At 36.7% G+C, this 25,543-nt stretch overlaps 1 protein-coding gene across 16 annotated transcripts in view; it reads right to left on the reverse strand.

Annotated features, from left to right (window-relative positions):
• TUT4 (terminal uridylyl transferase 4) overlaps positions 1 to 25,543 on the reverse strand; it is a 149,778-nt gene that overhangs the window by 115,367 nt on the left and 8,868 nt on the right. For 13 of the 16 annotated variants that reach the window (XR_008294865.1, XR_008294875.1, XR_008294870.1 and 10 more), the window contains exons 2-3: positions 8,197 to 8,310; positions 5,887 to 6,738 (exon numbers count right to left, since the gene is read on the reverse strand). Coding sequence is in view for 3 of the 16 variants with exons in the window: in XM_027059177.2 (XP_026914978.1) it covers positions 5,887 to 6,646 (760 nt within the window). In the remaining 13 variants the exon portion in view is untranslated. Of the gene's footprint in view, positions 1 to 5,886; positions 6,739 to 8,196; positions 8,311 to 15,095; positions 15,130 to 25,543 lie in introns of those variants that run through there. The other 3 variants (XR_008294866.1, XR_008294876.1, XR_008294867.1) reach the window with 3 other exon arrangements.

Below are 25,543 nucleotides of genomic sequence, written 5' to 3' on the forward strand. Positions count from 1 at the left end.
TAGAGTCAGGTGGCAAACTCTTAAGATGTTATTAGAAGGATTCAAACATAAGAATTATGTTAGGTTGGCTAATTAATTCTTAAATTATTGTCAGGGAAAGACCGATGCACAATAAGTAATTTGCAATTGTATCCTAGCATTTAGAAAAATAATTTAGCTTTTTAGTAACGATTTTATGACGGTAATGTAAAATAAAAGGTAAAATCCTAGTTTTATTTCTACATTTCATGATAAAGAACAGTAGTAAGAATATTCTAACCTTTTTCTCTTTTCTATATGTACAATTTGCCAAGCACTACAAGGCAACATCAGCAAATCTGGTAAAACTGTCATTTCTGCCAATATAAATAATTATAGAAAGTTACATACCTTCTTTAAAATTCAGAAATAAATTATTTATTTTTCTAAAATCAACATGAATATAAAATAACATCTGGCAGAAGTTCCCAAATTTCTTCCATCAAACTCCAGTTCTGTGAGATGTTAATACTATCCCAAAACAACAAGAGTTCAAAACAGGTATTCGAACAAAAACCTCTACATGAATGTTCATAGCAGCACTATTCACAATAGTCAAATGTGGAAATGACCCAAATGTCCAATCACTGATAAACATAAACAAAATGTGGCATATCCGCACAGTGGAATATTATTCAACTGTCTTAGCTCAGGTTGTCATAACAAAATACCATAGACTTAACAGGGATTTATTTTCTCACAGTTCTAGAGGCAGGAAAGCCCAACATCAAGGTGCCAGCAGGTTTGGTGTCTAATTAGAGCTCTCTCCTTGGATTGCAGACAGTTGCTTTCTTGCTGTGTCCTCACAAGGCCATTCCTTGGTTCATGCATACAATGAGACAGATGCCTCTATTCCTCTTCTTATAAGGCTTCAATCCCATTGTATTAGGAACCTACCCTTATGACCTCATTTAATCTTAATTACCTACTAAAAGCTCTTATCTCCAAATGCAATCATACCGGGAGTTGAGACTTTAGCATACAAAATTTAAGGGGACACAATTCAGTCTATAGCATCAGCCTTAAAAAGGAAAAGTCCTGGGGGGGGTGCCTGGGGGACTCAGTCAGTTAAGCATCCTACTATCAGCTCAGGTCACCACCATGATTTCATGGTCATGAGATCGAGTTCCACATCAGGCTCTGCACTGGGTGTGGAGCCTGGTAGAGATTCTCTCTCCCTCTGCCCCTCTCCCCTGCTTTTCCATGCTCGCTCTCTCTCTCTAAAAAAAAAAAAAAAAGTACTGATATATATAACACAAATAAACCTTGAAAACACGATGCTTAATGAAGGAGCCAGACATACAAAACAACATACCTGATTCCATTTCTATGAAATATCCAGAAAAGGTAAATATATAGAAACAGAAAGCTTCGTATTAGTGATTGTCAGAAGATGACAGGAGGAGGGCAAAAGGATGTGAATCTTAATGAGTAGAGTGTTTCCTTTTGGGGTGATGAAAAAGTTCTGCAATTAGATAGTGGTGATGGTTGTACAACACTATAAATGTACTTAATGTCACTAAATTATATACTTTTAAATGGTTAAGACAGTAGTTATCATATGACTCAGAACTCTACTTCAACATATATATCAAGGAGAAATGAATACACACACCCACACAGAAATTTTTAAATAAATGTTCAAAAAAAATGTTCATTGCAGGGTTATTTATACTAGGCAAAAGATGGAAACAATTCAATTATCTATCAGCTGATAAAAGGATAAGTAAAACATGGTATAGCCATAAGATGGAATATTATTCAGCAATAAAAAGGAGTAAGGTACTAGTACATGCTACAACATGGATGAATCTTGAAAACATTCTGCTAAGTGTAAAAAGCCAGACACAAAAGGCCACATGTTATATGATTCCCTTTATATAAAACAGGGAAATCTATAGAGACAGAAAGTAGATTACTGGCTGGCAATGTCTAGGAGGAGGGAGTAATGAGTAAGTGACTTCTAATGGGTACAGTTTCTTTTGGGGGTGATAAAAATTTTCAGGAATTAGACAGTGGCTATATCTACACAACTCAATGAATATAGTACTAAAAACCCCTAAACCGTATGTTTTTAAATGAGACATTTTGGCATGTGAACTGTATCTCAATAAAACTATTATATAAAAAGGTAAATAAGAAAAATTTTAAATATGACAAATAGTAATAAAGACTATGGAGAAAGGCACCTGGGCATCTGACTCCTGGTTTCAGCTCAGGTTATGATCTCACAGTTCATGAGTTCGAGCCGAGTCAGGCTCTGAGGGGCTGGTGCAGAGCCTGCTTGGGATTCTCTCTCTTCCTCCCTCTCTACCCCTCCCTCACTCACACTCTCTCTTAAAATAAATAAATGAACTTAAAAAAAAAATAAGACTACTGAGAACAATTAAAAAGAGTAAAGACTGTAAATTCCTCCTTCACTGAAAAGGTGAAGGAGGTAAGGGAGCAAGCCATGTGGACATCTCAGGGAAGAATGTTCCAAGCAAAGGAAAAGCAAATGTGAAGACCATTCTCCATATTTGAGGAAATGCAAGGAAACCATGCAGTTGGAGCAGAGAAGGGGAGAGGGAAAAAATGTAGAATGAAAGCAGAGAAGTGGAACAGTAGCACAGATCACAGTAGCACAGATCACATAGGGCCTCACAGGTCACTGCAAGGATGCTAACTATTACTCTAACATATAGGAAACTAGTAAAACACTTTGAAGAGTAGTAACATGATCTGAATAATTTTAAAAGGATTATTCTGGCTGTGTAAAAAGTAAAATGAAGGGTGGTGTAAATGAAAGTAAGGAAATGAGTTGGGTTATCCTGCTCAAAAGCATATCTTACTCAGGAGCTTTTTAAAAATCCAGCATCTTGGAGCCCGTGAGTGGCTCAGTCGGTTAAGCATCCAAATCTTGGTTTTGGCCCAGGTCATTATCTCACAATTTCTTGAGTTCAAGCCCCATGTAAGTCTCTGTGCTGGCAGCATGAAGTCTGCTTGGGATTCTCTCTCTGCCTCTTTCTCCCCACCCTTCTCACTTGCACTGTCTTGTCTGTCTCTCTCAAAATAAATAAACTTGAAAACAAAATTTTAAATACTAAAAGGGGACCTGGGTGGCTTAGCTGGTTAAGAGTCTGACTTTAGCCCATGCCATGAATTCTCGGTTGGTGAGTTCGAGCCCCACATCAGGCTGTCTGCTGTCAGCACGGAGCCCACTTCAGATCCTCTGCCTCCCTCTCTCTCTAACCCTCCCGTTTGTGGTCTTTCAAAAATAAACATAAAATAATAAAAATTAATATTAAAAAATAATCCTATGGTCGCCTGTATGGGTCAGTCTATTCAACATCTAACTCTTGATTTTGGCTCAGGTCATGATCCCATGGTTGTGGGACTGAGCCCTGTCTCAGGCTTAGCAAGGGCTCAGCGCTGAACATGGAGCCTGCTTAAGATTCTCTCTCTCTCCTGTTGTCCCTCTTCCTTGCTTGTGATCTCTCTCAAATAAAAATAAATAAATAAATCTTTAATTTAGATTTTTCACTAACTCAAGTGGTCAAACCATTATAAGTGATCTTTAAGCAACTTCAAGCATTCACAGGGGCACCTGGGTGGCTCAGCTGGTTATCAGAGCCTGCTTAGGATCCTCTGTCTCCCTCTCTCTCTGTCCTAGCCCCGCTGACATCCTTGCTCTCTCAAAAATAAATACATTTCAAAGAAAAAATCATTGGGGCGCCTCAGTGGCTCAGTTGGTTAAGCATCTGGCATCAGCTCAGGTCATAATCTCGTAGTTAGTGAGTTTGAACCCCACACTGGGCTCTCTGCTGTCAGCTCCTGTCTTAGTATCATCTGTCTCACTCTCTGCTCCTCCCCGCCAGCGCTCTCTCAAAAATAAATAAACATTAAAAAAAAAAAATCATTCATGGGGCTCCTGGGTGGCTTAAATAGCTGAGTGACTTCAGCTCAGGTCATGATCTCGCAGTTAATGTGTTCAAGCCTCTGTGCTGACAGCTGGAGACTGGAGCCTGCTTCGGATTCTGTGTCTCCCTCTCTCTCTGCCTCTCCCCTACTCATGCTCTATCTCTCTCGAAAATAAACAAACATTTAAAAAAAATTTTTTTAATCATTCATTGGGGCGCCTGGGCGACTCAGTTGATTAAGCATCTGACTCAGTTATAACTCAGGTCATGACTGCATTAGTTTCATTGGGTTTGAACCCCACAATGGGTTTTGTGCTGATGGTGCAGAGCCTACTTGGGATTCTCTCTCTTCTCCCTTTCCCTTTGCCCCTCCCCAGCTCGTGCTGTCTCTGTCTAAATAATAAACTTAAAAATTTTTAATACAAAAAATAAATTTAAAAAAATCATTCACATGTTATCATGTTCAGATTTGCTTATCTAAACATTATCAGTAGTGTTATTTATTTGATACTATCTTTAAATTGACTTGCTTTTTTTGTCCTTCTCCTAAAGCATATCTTTAAAATTATGAAGTTGGTATTTTTCTTATGCACATAAAAATATGTCTATTAAAATTTAAAAAAAAAAGTCTGTCAACATACTGTCACCAGAAATAAAAAGAAACTATTTCTAAACTCTTTACCGGAGGTTCTCAAAGTGTGAAATAGCTTTCTTTTGTTATTCATATACCAAGAAAAGGTTTTATCCAACTAGCCACAGAAACGTGAGGAAAAAAGATTGGTAAGAAAAATCCATTAAGTTAAACAGAATCAGGATTACTCAAAAGACATAGACAACATTTATAAGGAATTAATTAAAACTAAGATCAAAATCCCAAAAGAAAATGAATTTTATACCAATAGCTCAAGTAAATTCCAAGGGTCCTAACCAATCTGTGCTTCCATTCTTGTTCCTGTCAAAAAATTTGCTGCACTGCAGCCAAAAAGATTAAAAATATGTATCTGTATCTGATCATAGCACTACCTTACTTAAAATTCTTTAGTGTCTTCCAAAACACTCATAATAAAGTCCAAACTGCCTATCATGTCCTAAAAGGTCCTTCATTCTCCAATTGTTCTATGACTTTTCAGCTGTATCATTTGCTACTTTTCCCCTCAATTCTGTTCCAGTCATACTCAATCTCAGTCATACTCTCAGTCTCACATTTATGTCCTACATTTTCTCAATCTAAAATCTAAATCCCTCAATTAAAGCATGTACTCTCTCAACTCTTAAGTTTTTGGCACTGAACTAAACCACCACTTTATCTGTATCACCCCCCCATCAAACTAGAAGCTTCCTTGAGGTCTGGGGCTGTATTTTTTGGGTTTTTCATTGTAAACATATGCTTGGCATATAAAAGGAACTCAATACATACATGTTTGTTGAATGAATGAGTTACATATTACCAGGACCAATTAAAAAGTGTTTGTGTGTGTACACATGCACATACCTACATACTGGACTATAGGAGCCACTAATTTCTATTTGCACAGGCTTTTTACCCACCTCAATAAATGTAAACGTTCTTTTTTAGCTTAAAAAGCCGTATTATTTGGGCACCTGGGTGGCTCAGTTGGTTAAGCATCTTACTCTTGATTTCAGCTCAGGTCATAATCTGATGGTTGTGAGATCAAGCCCTGTGTCAGGCTCTGCACTGAGTGCAGGGCCTGCTTGGGATTCTCTTTCTCTCTCTCTCTCTCTCTCTCTCTCTCTCTCTCTCTCTCTCTGCCCCTCCTCTGCTCACACACGGACACTTGTGCTCTTTCTCTCCCTCTCAAAATAAACAAACATTTTTAAAAAGCCGTATTATTAATGTCCTTCTTGTAATTAAAGTAGTTAAAATCAAACTGGTGATAATCTAAACACTATTAACATAGGAAAAATCTCTCCAAAAATGTGACCCTGGGGTAATCTAATTTGTACTTACTCAAATCATCTGATATGTCTTCAATTCCCGAAGCACTATCATCGGAATCACCAGTATTATCTGTACATGCTTGTTGCTTCTGAGATCGTGGTGAGTTTTCCAAAGCAGATTTTTCTCCCTCTACAACATCAATATTCACTTTGTCCAGAGAAGTAAAGGAACTTGGAATTTTTCTTCCAATCTGCTGTAATTCTATCTGTCGCATGTTTTCTTTTAATGGTAAACTGGGTGCCTTCTCTGGTTCTGTTAGCGAACCAGGGACCTTTTCTGATTTCATCTGAGCAATGGGTACTTTTTCTGTTTTCCTCTGTGAACTAAGTGCCTTTTCTGCTGCTATTGCCTGGGAGCTGGATGTCTTTTCTGTTTTCACTGGTGAATTAGATGACTTTGGTGACTTTTCTGCTTTTGCCTGTGAAACAGGTACCTTCTCTGCTTTTACCGGTGAATTAGGTGATTTTTTTGTTTTGCAATGACTTTGATCTCGAAGGACTAATCCCAAATCTTTAGGACTTGCTACATTGGCAGCATTTACTTTACATGATTTAACTTCTGTCTTTTCTATACAAATATCATTTTGCTTATTTTTTTTACTACTATTCCTACTTGGAGAGCTGGTCCCAATTTCTTTTATGGATTTATCATTTCTAGCTTTCAAAGTTTGATTAGATATAACTTTAACTGCTTTGCTTTCTTCAGAAAGAGCCCAAGCATTCTTCTTTGGTTCATGATTTTCATTTTTAGAGGTCTTAGACTCTTCCATTATTTGAAAACCTGCTTCTTCCCAATTGTGATATTGTAAAATGGCAGATTTCTAGTAGTTGAATTGCTTCAAGTCCAGATTAGGCAAACAAACTATTGGATTGGAAAAAAAAAAAGAAAAATCTGTTATTTAAAACACAAAAGCCACTTTTTTTTAATTGGTGAGACTTTCAAAATTTGTTCTTAAAACTAAAGAAATAGTAAAAAATTTAAAACTCTGAAAACCATATGAGGAGTTAAAACCCACTTAGTAAATAACAACCAAATGCTCATAAAAAAGGTTGTAATGTAATTATGGCAATATGACATCAAAACAATTTTAGAAGTAAAATTTGTTTTATATTACCCAATAAGAATTCAACTAAAAGGGAAATAAAACCTGCAATTGATGTACCACAATTAACATAAAAGGAAATGGAACAAAGAAAACACAAAAACCCTAATCTAGGGGCGCCTGGCTGGCTCAACCAATGGAGCATTTGACTCTTGGGGTCGTGAGTTCAAGTCCCACATGGTATATACAGATTACTTAAATAAACAAAGCTTTTAAAAAAAGAATCCAAATTTATAGGCAATATAGGGAATCAGTTTATAGAGGCCCAAATTGAAAGATTTTGCCTACATGACTTTCCTACTAAACACTACCTATTTATACTGCTAACCTACTTCAAACTTGATTTTCTAAAGATGGGGAAATAATGTCAACAGACTTTCTCCACCTCTAAAGTATAAAGGAGTTTAAATTAATTTTTCTGAGATTAAAAAATTTAAAAATAGGAACCCAGAATTAAAAAATGATAGTAATATTTTATATGATATAATGGTGGATACATGACATTATACATTATACAAAATCGATAGAATATATACTATTAAAAGTGAACCCTAACATAAACTATGGACTTTGGGTGATAGTGACATGTCAATGTAGGTTCACTGACATAACAAATATACCACCCTGGGATGATGATAGGGAGGCTATTCCTGTATTGGGGAAGGGAGTTTATGAGCCTTCTGTATTTTCTGGTCAATTCTGCTATAAAAATTTAAACTGCTATATAAAAACGAATGTTTAAAAAAGAAAGATGATAGAATACTAAAATCAGTCAGAACTCATCTTGTTCTAAAATATAATAGAAACAATTATACATTTACCACTGAGCACAAACTACAAACAAATTAAAATGCTGCATTTTGTTAAGTTATTTCTATATTAGAAATACCCTGTATACTGTATTTTACAGAAATAAGAATTTTTTTTTACTGTTCACTTTGCCCTGTATGCCTTAAATTCAGATCTATGCTTCTAAACAGATAACTAATATGAATAAAAATTAAAGTCAGCTAAAACAAAATGTAAGTGGCATCTTTGATTTTACTTAATTTATTAAACTACAAATTTGGGCAAATGAACACCTCTAATCATATAACCATACATCATATAAATGCAAAAAAATTGCCTAAAATAAAAAGTCCAAAACACCAAGTCATATCCTCCCAACTATCTATTTATACCAAAACCTATGTCCAAATTAAAGAAACTAAACTTACCTAGCTATGTCTCCACCACAACATCTTACTCAACGTGCACCTAAGTTTTATAATTCCTATTGTAGTAAAGCAGTATGTATCCTCTGCCTTGATCTCTGTCCAGATTGACATTCTCTTTTATTTAAAACAAAAACAAAAACAAAAACAATTAGATTCTTCTTTCTAAATTATTTTATGGACACCTGGGTGCCTCAGTCATATAAGCATCCAACTCTTGGTTTTGGTTTGGTTTTTGCGGTTTCATGGGTTTGAGCCCTACACATGGGGCTCTGTGCTGGCAGCATGGAGCTTGCTTAATTCTCTCTCTCTCTCTCTCTGTCCCTCTCCCACTTATGCTGTCTCTCAATAAATAAATAAACTAAAAAAATAATTTTATAAAGTAACTTTTCCAAATTATAAAATTTAAGCCAAAAAAAAAACTTTAAGCCAAAACCATCCTAGATTTTCACCATTAATGTCTTCTGTGACTAATATTATTTTCTAGTAAAAAGCTGTAGCACTCTTAGCTATAAAAGAATGTTTATATTCCTGGTTTTTGGATATTTGAATTTATTAAATTTATACATTCTGCTCTCAATATTCTTCATAAGGTGTTTCACATGTCAAAACAGTTACCAAATATGACTATATCTAAATTCTTGTAGAAACTACTGCACATTCTTAATTTTAAAAATGGATTCTATTTCTAAAAAATTAGTTTTACCTTATCCAGAAACCAAAATATTTTAAATTTTCTAATTCTATTCTATGATGATGACTCTAATAATTTTGTAGATGTCATCTCCCTGACAAAAGCCATAATACAACAAACACTTGATTGAGCCACACTGATCCACAATTCCATTTATAAAACTTTTTAGAGGAGCGCCTGGGAGGCTCAGTTGGTTTAGCGTAGGACTCTTGATTTTGACTCAAGTCATGATTTCACTGTTCGTGGGTTTGAGCCCCATATTGGGCTCCATGCTGGTGGCACAGAGCCTGCTTAGGAGGATTCCCTCCCTCTTTCTCTGCCCCTCCCCTGCTTGCACTCTCTCTCTCAAAAATAAACTTAAAAAAAAACTTTTAAAGATTTTTTTTTTAATGTTTATTCATTTTTGAGAGAGACAGAGCACGAGTGGGGTAGGGGCAGAGAGAGAGGAAGACACAGAATCTGAAGCAGGCTCCAGGCTCTGAGCTGTCAGCACAGAGTCCGACGCAGGATCCAAACCCACGAACTGTGAGATCACGACCTGAGCCAAATTTGAACATTTAATCAACTGAGCCACCCAGGCCCCAACAAAACTTTCTAGATACACTATTCTTCCACTCAAAAAAAACTCTATAAATCGGGGTGCCTGGGTGGCTCAGTCGGTTGAGCGTCTGACTTCGGCTCAGGTCATGATCTCAAAGTTCATGGGTTCGAGCCCCGCATAGGGCTCTGTGCTGACAATTCAGAGCCTGGAGCCTGCTTCGGATTCTGCCTCTCCCTCTCTCTCTCTGCCCCTCCCCCACTTGTTCTCTCTCCCTTTCTCTCTTAAAAAAAATAAACATGAAAAATTTAAAAAAAAACTCTATAAATCAAGTTTGTATACATAAATTAAAGCTACAAACATTTAAAAAATTAATGTACTTAATATAGATAAATGCTAGTTCAAGACTCAGGAAATTGCTACATTTCACTTTGATTAATTTGGTTCATGTAACTAAAAGTACATCTAAATTTTTAACAGGAACATGTTATTAAAAACAAGCTTTACTTAATTTCTAATCTTCCTCATCTTCTTATAAGAGTAACAGATGTCCTATTCAAAAAAAAAAAGCATGGTAATATTATATAGCAAAATTCCTATTTTAAGCTATCAACAGTATAAATTTTTCCCAAAAAAGTTGTAATTTCTAGAAATGAAGTTCTCTCTGAGGAGGTTAAGATTTTGAAAATAAGGTTCACTGCTTCCCACTGCACACTCATAGCAAAATTGGTTGAACAAAATAAAAATGTCAGACCTATGTTCTAGTTCCTGGCTACATTTCTCCAATGTAGTAGATGAGGATTAAATGAGGTTCCAACCTTCAATGCACTATTATTGTCAAGAAGATACAAAGAATTTTTAATAAATTTTAAAAAGGTATTTGAATATAGAAAACAATAGCATTTAGAATGTATCCCATTTCATTTTTATATTATTAAGATATGAGTTCACTTCTTACTTCTAGTTCTAACCATGTCTTCCTTTCTTGAATTCTTACAATGCCTACAGATACTAGAGACTGAGGGAGTTCTCAGGCCCTGAGACTTCAACTAACAACTAGTGCCAGGTTCCTGACTTTGCTGTGAAAAAGAATTCAAGGACAAGTCAGAGTGAAATACAGCAGAGGAAGGTTTACTACAAAGCGAAAGTACACACCTGAAGGAAAGAGGAGTCCGTACGGGCACACTCAGAGAATCTAAGTAGCGCCGGGTGGATATGGGGCTGATTTTTATTGGTGGTTATAATTTGGGGATGAAATATTCATATGGGGTTCTGCAGAATAGGCAGAGATTTCTAGGAATTCTGCATAATACTACAAATGCCCTATGATGGCTACTATGCACAGGTGCAGTCTGATTTCAGGCTAACTGGGTCTTGGTGTGCATGTAGGTTAAGCAACAGCAGGATGCTTATTATCATTAGAAACCACAGAGCTATCAGAGGTTTGCTTAATCGCCACAATCTGTCAGGTATCAGACTAGGTTCCCCATTTTTTTGTTCCTCCTGCAAATATCCAGCACTTCCCTATTCCACCTGCCCCACTACCACAATGCTGGGTACTCAAAAGACATTCAAAATCACTACCAATTAAAATATCCATTCCAGACTGATGGCCAAACACGGGGCCTGTAGTTGTGCCTGTGCCTCAGTAAGTCTAATTGTGGCATTGAGTATTAACAAAAACTTGAAAATATTAAGTCCCATTCTCCAAAGTGCATTTTATCCATAATAAAAAAGGATAATCTAATCTCCATATGCTTCTTCTGTCTTTCCCAATTTGTTCAGGATTCAGGAAAGAAAAGAGTGCTATTTATTGGTGCCCGTAAGCCCCAAGAAGTAGGTAAATTTTATAAGACTCTGAATGTCTTAAATGTCTATCCTATCTTCATATTTTGTTTAATTAAGTTTAAAATTCTAGGTTAGAAATCATTCACTCAAAATGCTACAGGTATTGTTTCAATGATTTCTAGTTTCTAGTATTACTAGGGAAAATCATGCCATTCTTATTTTCCATTTCTTTTTTTAATGTTTATTTACGAGACAGGGAGAAAGACAGTGAGAGAGTGAAGAGGGCAGACAAAGAGAGAATCCCAAGCAAGCTCCATGTTATCAGTACAGAGCCCAATGTAGGGCTAAAACCCATGAACTGTGAGATCATGACTGAGCCAAAACCAAAGCCAGATGCCCGTATTTTCCATCTTTTTTACTGAACTGTTTCTTTTCTGTATGGAAACTTAGGATATTCTCTTTGTCTCAGTGTTCTGTACTTTTTTTTTCAATTTAGGTTTGAGTTAGTTAACATATAGTGTAGTTAGTATTGGTTTCAAGTGCTCTGTAATTTCTCTTTTTTTTTTAACGTTTTTATTTATTTTTGAGACAGAGAGAGACAGAGCATGAATGGGGGAGGAGCAGATAGAGAGGGAGACACAGAATTGGAAGCAGGCTCCAGGCTCTGAGCCATCAGCCCAGAGCCCGACGCGGGACTCAAACTCACGGACCGCGAGATCGTCACCTGAGCTGAACTCGGATGCTTAACCGACTGAGCCACCCAGGCGCCCCATGTAATTTCTAATTGATAAACCATGGAGCAGATATTTCTTCAAACATTTGTCTGGGTATTCAGTTGGCTGTTTTAATCTCTAACTCAAGTTCCCCAGTTTTGACAATTTTTTCTTATATTATGTCTTGTATCTTTTCCTCCCTTTCATTTTCTCCGTCCTTTTTCTCTAACTCCTATTAATTGGCCTTTATGTCTCCTACATTGACTCTACATTTATCTTACCTTTCTCTCCATTTTCTATCACTTTATTTTCTTTCCTCAGTGATTTCCTCACCTTTATCTTCCAAATCTTCCGCATTTAAGAGGAGAGGAGCATTTTCATTTCTAAAAATGCCTCAACTCTCTGATTATTCCTTTTTACGACACTCTGTTCTTGTCTCATGATTATTATCTTATTTCTGAATGCTAATAGTTTTCTTAAATTTTTTTCTGCTCCCTGTAGTTTCCTGACTTTCTTATTTGTTTTCTTCTCTATCAAGCATAATAGGAATCTCAGGAGAAAAAGAGAATAAAGGAGACAGAAGAATACTTGAAGAAATAGTCAAAAACTTCCCAAATCAGAAGACACAATTATACACAACCAAAAAGACCAATAACTCCAAGCAGAATAAACTAAAAAAATCCACACCAAGACCAACTACTACTCAATTTTGATAAACAATGAAAGAATTTTGAAAGCAGTAAGAGAGAAGCAACTTTTCATATACTAAGAATTCACAATAAGATTAAAAGATGATTTCCCATCAGAAACCATGAAAATCAGAAAAAAGATGACATATTTAAAGTTCTGAATGAAAAAAATGTCAACCAAGCATTCTCTAGCCTTGTGGCAAAACTATACTCTACAAAGGAGGAATTAGGACATTCCAGATAAACCTCCTGGAAATCAGGAAGTATTTAAGCTCATGTGACTTACAGCCCCCAAGGAAGGGGAGAGCTGGAAGACTATTCTACTCTTACTATTCTTCTTACTGTTCTTAACATTTACTTTAAAGGATTAAGCACTCCACCCCTTGCTTACTATTATTAAGCTCAAAAATCCCAAGAATGGTTTAGGAGCTTTTTTTCCCAGAGCTGCCAAAAGCTAGACACTAGGCAAAATTCATGATATTCACTTCCTTCTCTGAAGTTATCACCAATAACTTATATTGTTAACAATATTGGGTTTTGTTTTGTTAAGTTTATTTATTTTGAGGGGTAGGGGGAGAGGGGGAGAGAGAGAGAGAGGGAGAGGGAGAGGGAGAGGGAGAGGGAGAGGGAGAGGGAGAGGGAGAGAGAGAGAGAGAGAAAGCGAAAGTGGGAGGAGTAGATAGAGAGGGAGAAAGAGAATCCAGAGCAGGCTCCATGATGTCACCCAGAGCCCCAGGAGATCATAACCTGAGCTGAAATCAGGAGTTGGGAACTCAAACCGACAGAGCTACCCAGGCACCCCTATCGTTAACAATATTAAGATGCCAACACTGCCCAAAGCAATCTAAAAACTGAATGCACTATCAAAATCCCAATGGTATTTTTTGCAGAAATAGAAAACCTCATCCTAAAATTCATATGGAATTTCAAAAATCTCTGACTAGCCAAATCAACCTAGAAAAAGAAGAAAAAAGAATTGGAAGACTCACACTTCCTGATTTCAAAACTTAATACAAGCTACAGTAATCAAACAGCATGATACTGGCATAAAAAAAAAACAAAAAAACACAGATCAATAGAATAAAACAGAAAGCCCCAGAATAAACCCTCACATATGTGGTCAACTGATTTGACACTGATGCTAATAGTATTCAGTGGGGAAAGGACAGTTTTCTCAAGAAATGGTGCTGCAAAAACCAGATATGTACATTCAAAGGAATGAATTTGGACCCTGATCTTATACCGGTTACAAGAATTTACTCAAAATGGATCAACTTAGGCACTAATTATAAAGCAAAAGACTGGAACAAAATTCAAATGGCCGATAATGCTAAATTGGTAAGGAAAACTATCACAAAATCATAAAATATATTACCATAGCAGCCATTAAACAGAGTAAGTTTCTACTCTGCTATGGAGCGATAGTGAAGACATACTGTTAAACAAAGAAAGTAATAACATAGGAGTATGCACTACAGTAAATCTATGCAAGAAAGAAGACAGTGGGGCACCTGGATGGCTCAGTCAGCAGAGCGTGTGACTCTCGATCTCAGGGTTGTAGGTTCGAGCCCCACGTTGGGTGTAGAGATTACTTAAAAATAAAAACTTGAAAGAAAGAAAGAGAGAAAGAGAGAAAGAAAAGAAAAGAAAAGAATATATATACTTAAAATTTCACATACTATATAAAAATTGTAAGTCTTCAGGACTTTGGGTCTGGCAACAGCTTCTTAAGTATGACATTAGAAGCAGACAAGGGCACCTGTCTGGCTCAGTAGGTGGCATATGTGACTCTTGATCTCAGGGGTCATGAGTTCAAGCCCCGACAAAAATAAATATATAAATTTTAAATATAAATAAATAAACTTAAAAAAAACATACAACAAAGAAATAAATACTGGATCATCAAAATTTAAATTTTTTCTTTGACATCTGTCTTGGCAATGATTTTTCGGATTTGACACCAAAACCAAAGACAACTGGGGGCACCTGGGTAGCGGTCAGTTGGGCGTCTGGCTTTGGCTCAGGTTACAATCTCACAGTTCGTGGGTTCCAGCCTGGAGCCTGCTTCGGATTCTGTGTCTCCCTCTCTCTCTCTGCCCCTCCCCTGCTCACACTCTGTGTCTCTCTCAAAAATAAACAAACATTAAAATATTTTTTTTTCAAAACCAAAGAAACCAAAGCAAAAATAAACAAGGAAGACTATCAAATTAAAAAGCTTCTATAGAGCAAAGGAAACCATCAGCAAAATAAAAGGGCAACCTGCCCTGCAAGAGACACTAAGGTCATGGTCTCACGGTTTATCAGTTCGAGCCCCGCATCAGACTCTGTGCTGACAGCTCAGAGCCTGGAGCCTGCTTCAGATTCTGTCTCCTTCTCTCTCTCTGTCCCTCCCCCACTTGCACACGCACACATGTGTGGGCTCTCTCTCTCAAAAATAAATAAAGTTAAAAAAAAATTTTTTTAATTAAAAAGAGAAATACCATATGATCCAGCAATTCCACTTCTGGGCATTTACTGAAAGGAAACAAAAACACTAAGTCAAAAAGATATCTGCACCCCCATGTTTTTTGTGGTGTTTATTTACAATAGCCAAGACATGGAAGCAACCTGTGTCTACTCACAGATGAACTGATAAAGAAAATGTGGTATACAATGCAATATTATTCAGCCCTGAAAAAGTAGAAAACCTTGCTATTTATAACAACTTGGATAGACCCTGAAGGCATTATGCTAAGCGAAGTAAGTCAGACAAATACTGTTATGATCTCATTTACATGTAAAATCTAAAACAAACAAAAATGAACTCACAGCTATAGAGAACAGCTTGATAGATGCCATAGGCTGGGGCTGGGGCAGGGGAAGGAGATGGGCAAAATAGGTCAAAGCGGTGGGGTGCCTGGGTGGCTCAGTCAGTTAAGTGACTGACCATTTCAGCTCAGGTCATGATCTATCTCATGGTTCATGAGTTCGAGCCCCACATCAGACTCCACAATGTCACAGTGTGAGTCTGCTTTGGTTTCTCTCTCTCTGCCCTTCATGTGCACTCTCTCTCTCAAAATAAATAAACTTAAAAAAAGTTTTTTAAAATAGGTCAAAGTGGTCAAAACATGAACTTACATTTATTAAAGAAAATAAATTCTGGGGATGTAACATATAGCATGCTGACTATAGTTAATAATACTGTCTTGTATATTTGAAAGTTGCTAATAGAGTAAATCTTAAAGGTACTCATCACAAAAAAAAAATAATTTATTAACTATGTGATGATGGATGTTAATAACTAGACTCACTGTGGAGATCATTTCACAATATATACAAATATCAGAGCATTATGTTGTACACCTGAAACTAATATAATGTTGTATATATATATACATACATATACACATATGTAATGTGTATGTTAATTATATCTCAACCAAAAAAAATTAAAACATCTGTTCAGCAAGGACACTACCAAAAAAGTGAAAAAATTACCAACAGAATGGGAGGAAATATATGCAAATCACATATTTAAATAAGGGTCTAGTATCCAGAATATATAAAAAACTCCTTACAACTTACCAACAAAAAAGACAAACAACCCACTTAACAAATCAGCAAAAGACTTGAATAGACATTGCTCCAAAGATAAATGGTCAATAAGTGCATGAAAAAATGCTGAACATCATTAGTCATTAGGGAAATGTAAATCAAACTACAATAAAACACCACTTCATTCTTACTAGGATTATCAAAAAAGCAGAAAATAACAAATGTTGGTGAGGATATGGAAAGATTGGAATCCTCACGCAACTGCTGGTGAGAATAAAATGATGCAGCCAATGCAGAAAACAGTTTGGCAGTTCCTTAAAAAAAATATAGAGAATTACCATATGATCCAGCAATTCTACCCATAGGCATATATTCCAAAGAGCTGAAACCCGGGACTCGAACAGTTATTTGTATGCCCATGTTCACTACAACATCATTCACAATAGCCAAAATGTAGAAGCAACCCAAGTGACTAACAGATGAATGGATAAGCAAATTGTGGTATATACAAAACAGTGGAATTTTAGTCAGCCATTGAAAGAAATTCTGACACATGCTACAACATGGCTGAACCTTGACAACACTGTACTAAATGAAATGTCAGTCACAAAAGGACAAATTTGGGAGCACCTGTGTGGTTCAGTTAAGCATCCAACTCAGGTCATGAACAGGTCATGATCTCAGTTCATAGGAATCAGAGACCTGTGTTGGGCTCTGAGATGACAGCAAACAGCCTACTTGGGATTCTCTCCCTCTCGTTCTGCACTCCCCACCCCGCCCTCTGTCTTTCTCTGTCAAAATAAATAAATAAACTTTAAAAAATAAAAGGAGAGGGGTGCCTGGGTGATTCAGTTGGTTGGGCATTATGATCTCACAGTCCGTGAGTTCAAGCCCCAAGTCAGGCTCTGTGCTAACAGCTCAGAGCCTGGAGCCTGCTTCAGATTCTGTGTCTCCCTCTCTCTGCCCCACCCCACTCATGCTCTGTCTCCCTCCCTCTCTCTCTCAAAAATAAATACACATAAAAAAAGGACAAATATTGTATAACTCCAATTATAAGATATTTAAAATAAGTATATTCATAAAGACAGAAAATAGAACAGAAGTTATCAGGGAATGGAGGAAGAAGGGAATGAGAAGTAACTATTTAATGGGTTTCTGTTTGGGATGATTAAAAAAAGTTCTGGAAATAGTCGTGATGATGATATAACATTGCGAATGCATTGATGCTACTAAGTTGTACATTTAACTGGTAAGTTCTATGTTTATATTTTTCAATAAAAAACTTAAAACTCAAGGGGCGCCTGGGTGGCTCAGTCAGTTAAGCATCCAACTTCGGCTCAGGCCATGATCTCACAGTTTGTGGGTTTGAGCCCCGTTTCGGGCTCTGTGCTGACAGCTCAGAGCCTGGAACCTGCTTTGGATTATGTGTCTCCCTCTCTCTCTGCTCCTCCCCCACTCATGCTGTCTCTCTCTGTCACTCAAAGATAAAAAAAATAAAACATTAAAAAAAAATTTTAACTTAAAACTCAAAAAATTATAATCAAAATAATGTGCATGCACTGACCTTATGTAAGATATCATAGACCTCAAATCTTAATCACTCTAAATAGCTAAAGGTTTTTTAAAAAATACTTTTTATATGGGTAAAATCAACTGACAGAATTTTTATGATCAAAGGCAAGTGCAACTGTGCCCCCTTCTCTCAAAGCCAGTTTTGTGAATAAACAGGATTTCCAAACTAAATTACCTATATACTCACTCAAAGTCCAATTACGTAAAGCTTTCTGGATTGATTAGTCAATCTTTTTTCCTTCTTTGTTCATCTGGTAAGCCTTTTTGGACATTTTATTATATACTAGAATCTTTACCAGCAATAGACAAAATAAATTTGTTATGCTTCTTTTCACAAGCAATTTGTTGGCCTCACATTGCCAACTGTTTTAGGGTTTTTTTTCCTAATGAGATATGGAGATTATGTGGATCCCCAAATTACCCAAGACACAATTTCCTTTTCTTCCTTATAATCAAGAATTAGCACTACAGATGAAAAGTTCTGTGCAAGATTTGCCAGAGAGCTCTTGATTCTTCTATTATCAAGCAGCTCCTGAGTATTTATAATGATATACCTAACACCTTTTGAGTGGGTTTACTTGTTTACTGGGGATACCTATTATATCCCGTAGATCCAAATATCATGATGTGTAACTGTGCTGGTCCTACAAAGCTTCTGAAATTTGACAAACTATAATTCAAAATAAGCCAGGTTACACTGCAGTAACAACCTCTTTAACTCAGTGCTGATCACAACATAAATTGATTTATTAACTCATGTAAAATCCTCTAAGTTCAGGTGCTCTCCAAGGCAGCTGTCCTTCATGCATCAGCTCAACATTCCAAGCTGCTTAATCTTATGCTACCTCTCACTTTTAGTAAAACAGGGAGAGAAAGACTAGCACTGGTTAGTTTTGCTCACATTTAATTTACCTTAACAGATCACTGGGCTCCACCAAACTTCAAGGCACACAGCCCTCAGAATGCCTCAAAATAAAAAGTAGTAACAATTCTTATCACATTGGTACAAGGTGAAATATGGCAACCTCTTTGTCTCAATGCATGTTACTGTTTCCCTCCAATCCTTTTATTCAGGACTAATTTCATAAACATGTGATGCGTACCATCACATAGGGCTCCCATCTCAGAAAAGAAAGACTCTGTGCTTGTTTTAAAACTGCTGTCACTGCGGGGCCTGGGTGGCTCAGTCAGTTAAGCATCAGACTACTGCTAAGGTCATGATCTCATGGTTCGTGAGTTCAAGCCCTGCATCAGGCTCTCTGCTGTCAGCACAGAGTCCGCTTTGGATCCTCTGTCTCTCTCTCAAACATAAACATTAAAAAAAAAAAAAAAAAAAGCTTCTGTCACCATCTTGAAATTCTTAATAATTTTATCTTTGAATTTGTGTTTTGTAGTCTAATGGGACAATGGAACATGCATAGGAGCAGTGGAGATACATGCAAAATGCATGTCTGACATTCCTTTCTACTTCATTCTCATACAGCTTTGGTGATACACCATGAGCACAGAACTTCAGTGGATCCACAATATATGTGGGAGTTCAGCAAGACTTAAAGTGAGTGAGTATAAAGTAAGCATGTTGTCTACAACTAAGGAGGCAGTGGTACTAACAGCCGAAGAACCTTCATTTTCTCTTTCAACCATAATTTGCTTCAAACACAGAACAAAGACAATGGTATTCTAAGAAACACGAATGACAAAAATGAAAAATAAAAACCTTTTATATCTTTTCTTACTCATGTTACTTCCCTGTATTAACCAACTAATTATGCTAAAAGTGATGACACAGAAAGAAAGGGAAAGATAGAACAAGTCACAGTTTCTTCTTGTTTCAGTCCTGCCATGGTCAAAGGTAGAGCATATTGGGCCACATGGCTGGCTCAGATGGAAGAGCATGGGACTCTTCATCTCAGGATTGTGAGTTCAAGCCCCACCACACTGAGTGTAGAAATTATATATATTATATAATCATAACATATATATTATATGTTATATTATATATAATATATATATATATTTTTAAGTAGAGAGTGTTGATGGAATGTGCAAGTATAAGAAGTAAAATAAAAATAGTTGAGGGGTAGGGGTGCTGGGTGGCTCAGTTGGTTAAGTGTCTGACTTCAGCTCACGTCGCGATCTCATGGTTCATGGGCTTGAGCCCCACGTGGGCTCTACACTGACAGCGCAGAGCCTACTTGGGATTCTCATTCTCATTCTCTCTCTCTCTCTCTCTCTGCCCTTCCCCTGCTTGCTCTAAGTAAGTAAATAAATAACTTTATATTTTAAAAAATTAGTTGAGGGGCACCTAGGTGGCTCAGTCCGTTAAGTGTCCAATTCTTGATTTCAGCTCAGGTCATGATCTCATGATTCATCCCACTTTGGGATCCATGCTGACAGCGTGGAGCCTGCTTGCGATTATCTGTCTCCCCTTCTCTTTGCCCCTTCCCCATGCTCCCTCTCTCAAAAATAAATAAACATTAAAAAAAAATAGCTGAGTTAAGTTTTGTGCAGTGTTTTCCGTGTTCTGGTAAAAATGAAATATGAATTCACAAACTATGAAATACCAGCAATTCCACATAAGAGTTAAATAGCCTTATATTTGCACTTAGAGATGACGCTACACAAAATAAAGATGAATAGTAAAACTTATGCTTAATAACTTAAATTTTTAAATTGTTCTATATTTAGAATAACATTTACAAGTAAATCAAAAATAAGTAAATGGGACGCCTGGATGGCTCAGTTGGTTAGACGTTCAACTTTGGCTCTGATCTCGGGATTCTTAAATTCAAGCTCGGCAGGGCTCTATGCTGACAGCTCAGAGCCTGGAGCCTGCTTCTGATTCTGTGCCTCTCTCCCACTCTCTCTCTCTTAAAAATAAACATTAAAAATTTTTTTAAATAAATTAAATACCTAAAAATTAAAGTAAATTAAAATCACCATAACAAGTTGAGAAAAAGATCGCAGAGGAAAAGAAAAAGCTTTATATTTTAGTAACTTGTTTAAGATTTTATTTTTAAGTAACCTCTACACCCAACATGGGGCTCAAACTTACAACCCTGAGATCAAGAGTGGCATGCTAAATCAGCTGAGCTAGTAGCCAGGAGCCCCTATATTTTAGTAACTTTATTACCAACTTTTTTCCTACTTTTTCAGCAAAGGCTTTGCATTTTCATTTTGCATTTCGCCCTGCAAATTACGTAGCTGGGCCTGCATTTGTTCAGCTAAATAAACATAAATCTAGAATTCGTTTTAACAAAGATCATTTGCCAATATTCACATATAAGGTGCTGGGTTAAAAGCTGAAGATACAATGATAAATAATGGGCTCATGCCTGAAAGGGGAGACAGTCATATAAACAAGTAATGACAATATATTATGTGACCATGTTATGGAAAGCCTGTGGAAAGAGCCTTAGAAAAGCGTTCATCATGGAGATAACAGTTGGGCTGAGAAAGAACTTCCCACTTAGGAGAGAAAGTGAGAAGGGATAGTCCTAATAATAAGACCTGTATATACTAAACAAAATGTATTTATAAAATTTTGGCAAGTTTTTTGGGACCATAAAATAGCACGCATAATGATGAATACAGGAGACGAACTGAGAATGTAAATTGGTGCACACATTTGCATACCAAGTCAGGTTTACACTTTAAGCAAAAAGAAGGCATAGATTTATAAGCAGAAGAGTGGCACAACTTCTGTTTTAGACTACCTTCAGAATAGGAAGACAGAGTGGAGAGAAAAATGAGATAAATCAGTAAAGTAAGTAATAGTAATTATCAGTAATAGTAAAAAGCATTCGCTTATTTAGGGCCTTATCATAAGCAATTTTAGTGGGGTTAGGAAGGGGAAAAGGCTGTGTTAAAGGAGTTTCTTTCTAGAAGAACCTTTCACACTCTTTAATATGCTAATAAGCACTGCAAATCTCTAAGAGAGAGATAATTTGCAACATTTCCCAGATTTATTGGACTAAAGAAACCTCTTTTGCCAGGACCACCACTGAAGAACTGTGAGGGACACAATTTTAACATTTTTCTATTAAAGAGAAGACAGCACTTAGTGAGGAAAGCAGAGGGCAGTAGAGGGCTTAAGATGGGGTAAAACAATAGGAAATGTGAGAAACAGAAAGAAATCTAACTAAAGTCCTGTCAAGCTGTATTAAGGGCCTGACTAAATATATAAAATACCAGTCTATTAATTTATACAATTAGAAAATATTTTAATTCACACTGGGTAAGGGGCTGACAGAATGAATATCTCAACAGAATAAGGGGAAAAAAATAGTAATGATATAAGTGGGGGAAGGAATAAAGCCAAAAAGATGTTACATCCAGAGATTTAGGATAGTTCAGAAAACTAAAGAAATGAAAAGCATGCACATATCGGTATTTAGGAGAGTCTGATCAGAAGTAGAACCATTTTTGAACCACATTAATAGATGTGCCAAGGAACACAGAATTGAGTATCACTGGAATATAGAAATTAAGAAAAAATAAACTTAAGGTGTTAGATGACCTTCAATGTCCAACTGCCAATATGATGTCAAGAATTAATCCAGTAACAGGGCACCTGAGTGGCTCAGTCAGTTAAGCATCTGACTCTTGATTTCGTCTGAGGTCATGATCTCTGTGCTGACAGTACGGGAGTCTACTTGAGATTCTCTTCCCTTTCTCTGCCTCTCCCTACCCTCTCTCTCAAAATAAACATTTTCAAAAAAAATTTTTCAAAGAAAATTACATCCACTAACAGTGAATATAAGGGAATAACCTAGAGGTTCCTAGACTGAAATGACAAAATCAGATAAGAAATAATAGGCACGGGGCACCTGGGTGGCTCAGTCGGTTGGGCGTCTGACTTCGGCTCAGATCATGATCTTGCGGTCTGTGAGTTCAAGCCCCATGTTGGGCTCTGCGCTGACATCTCAGAGCCTGGAGCCTGCTTCAGACTCTGTCTCTATCTATCTCTACCCCTCCCCTGCTCTCACTGTCTCAGTCTCTCTGTCTCTCTCTCTCTCTCAAAAATAAAATAAAAACATAAAAGTTTTTTTTAAAGAAATAATAGGCAGCAGGTCACCCGCCTTAAAAGAAGAGGAACTACAGAGAAACAGAAAAGAATAAATAGATGGGGCGCCTGGATGTCCCAGTCGGTGAAGCGTCTGACTCTTGACTCAGGCTCAGGTCATGATCTCACAGTTCATGGGTTCAAGCCCCACATCAAGTTCCGTGCTAACTGTTGGGAGACTGCTTGGAATTCTCTCTCTCTCAAAATAAGTAAACTTAAAAAAAAAAAGAAGAAATACATAATATGTATAAAAATATGGATCTGGTTTCCTGGCTGTGAGGAAAATAAGCATATTCTTACAGGATTAGAACAAAGTAATGGTTCTCAATCTTTTTTCTGTTCCAACATATCTGAGAAATACAGAATATACATTCCCAACAGAAATAAAGAGGAACAAAAGAATGAGGAAGAGGGAGAATAAATGTGAGTGTTTCCTAAGGCCTTCCAAAATAATTATAAAAAGACTTCCTAAGGAAGTGTAACTCTCATATATTGAAAATCACTAGTTTAAAACTGCTGCTACCACAGAAAACTTAAATAAAGTTCCAAAGACAAACAATTTTTTATCTGTGTGACAGAATTCAAGACACTATCACATAAGACAAGTTCCTGCAAAAAGTCCCAGAGCTCTTTCAGTTAAAAAAAAAAAAAAAAAATTGTTTTTGAAGATACAGCATCAGCTAATACATGTCTAGTATGTTCATTCATTTATATTTACACATTTATGAAATTAATACAGTCTTTTAGTATTTCCATTTTATACACTAATGAGGCACCCTAAGTTTGTGACTTGCCTAAAGTGACACAAACCAGACTGGTTTATAACTATAAGAAACAAGAGTCTCAGTTTTTGTTTCAATGCTTAAGCACTAGGGTAGGTCTATTCATCTACACCAGAAGCAGTTCTCAAATTTTTTTATCTCAGGATGTGTTTATATTCTTAAAAATTACTGAAGATCCAAAGAACTTCTTTGTGTACGGGTTATAACTACTGATACTCATGTCATTAGATATTAAAACAAATTTTTCACATACAAAAATACACTATTAACTCATTCTGTAAGGCCAGTATAACCCTAATACCAAAACCAGACAAAGACATCATAAGAAAATTATGGTCCGGGGCACCTGGGTGGCTCAGTCGGTTAAGTGTCTGACTTCGGCTCAGGTCATGATCTCACAGTTCGTGAGTTCAAGCCCCACATCAAGCTCTGCACCGATAGTGCAGAACCTGCCTGGGATTCTCTCTCTACCACTCTTTCTCTGCCCCTCCCCAATTCATGTATGCATGTGCTCACTCTCTCTCTCTCTCAAAAATAAATAAACTTAAAAACAAAATGTGGACCAATGTTTCTTATGAACATAGATGCAAAATTTTTCAACAAAATACTAGCAAACCAAAGACAGCAACAAAGGATTGTACCCCAGGATACCAAGTAGTATGTGTCCCAGGAATGCAAGGTTGGTTCAACATATGAAAATCACTCAACATAATACACCATATTAGTTGAATAAAGGACAAAAACCACAGTCATCTCAATAAATGTAAAATGCATTTGATAGGGGCATCTGGGTGGCTCAGTCGGTTAAGTTTCTGACTCTTGATTTCGGCTCAGGTCATGATCCCAGAGTGGTGGCATAGAGCCCACATCAGTCTCCAGGCTGAGCATGGAGCATGCTTAAGATTTTCTCTCTCCCTTCCTCTGCCCCTCTCACCTGCTCACACACTTTCTACAATAAAATTATTAAAAATGCATTTGATAAAACCTAACACCCTTTTATGATAAAACAACAACAACAACAACAACAACAACAACACTCAATCAACTAAGAATAGAAAGGAACTGCCTCAACCTGACAAAGCCCATCTAAGAAAAACCCACAGGTGACATCATACTTTATGGTGAAAGACTAGATGTTCTCTCCTCTAAGAGAACACAGGATGAGGATGTCTGCTGTCTCCAATTCTATTCATCATTGTACTACCCAGAGCAATTAGACAAGAAAAAGAAATTAAAAGTATCCAGATCAGGAAGGAAGAAATAAAACTATATCTAATTTGCAGATGACATGATCTTACATACAGAAAATCAGAAGAAATCCACAAAAAAATTTAGAGCTAGTAAATGAGTCCAGCCAGGTTGCTATCCAAAATCAATATACAAAAATTAATTATATTTCTACACACTAGCAATGAACAATCCAAAAATGAAATTAAAAAAAAAAAAAACCAATTTCATTTACAATAGCATCAAAAAGAATAAAATACTTAGGAATAAATGTAATAAAAGAAGAACAAAATTTGTACACTAAAAACCACAAAATGCTGTTGAAATAAATAGGTAAAGGCCTATTTAATGGAAATGAAAAGTAAGTGCACAAACATCTCATATTCACAGATTGGAAGACTTAATATTAAGATGACAATACCAGGGTACCTGGGTGGCTCATTCAGTTAAGCATCCCAACTCTTGGTTCCAGCTCAGGTCATGACTTCACAGTCTGTAAGTTAGAGCCCCACATCAGGCTCTGAACTGACAGTGTAGAGCCTGCTTGGGATTCTCTCTCTCTCTGCCCTCCCCCACTCACTCCCACACTCTCTCTCAAAATAAATAAACTTAAAAAAAAAAAAAAAGATGACAATACTCCCCAGGTTAATCACCAGATTCAACACAATTCCTTTCAAAACTCCAGATGCTCTTTTTTTTTTTTTTTTTTGGGCAGAAATTGATATACTTATCCTAAAATTCATATCAA

This window comes from Acinonyx jubatus, chromosome C1, assembly GCF_027475565.1.
Source record: "Acinonyx jubatus isolate Ajub_Pintada_27869175 chromosome C1, VMU_Ajub_asm_v1.0, whole genome shotgun sequence".
Lineage (NCBI taxonomy): Eukaryota > Metazoa > Chordata > Mammalia > Carnivora > Felidae > Acinonyx > Acinonyx jubatus.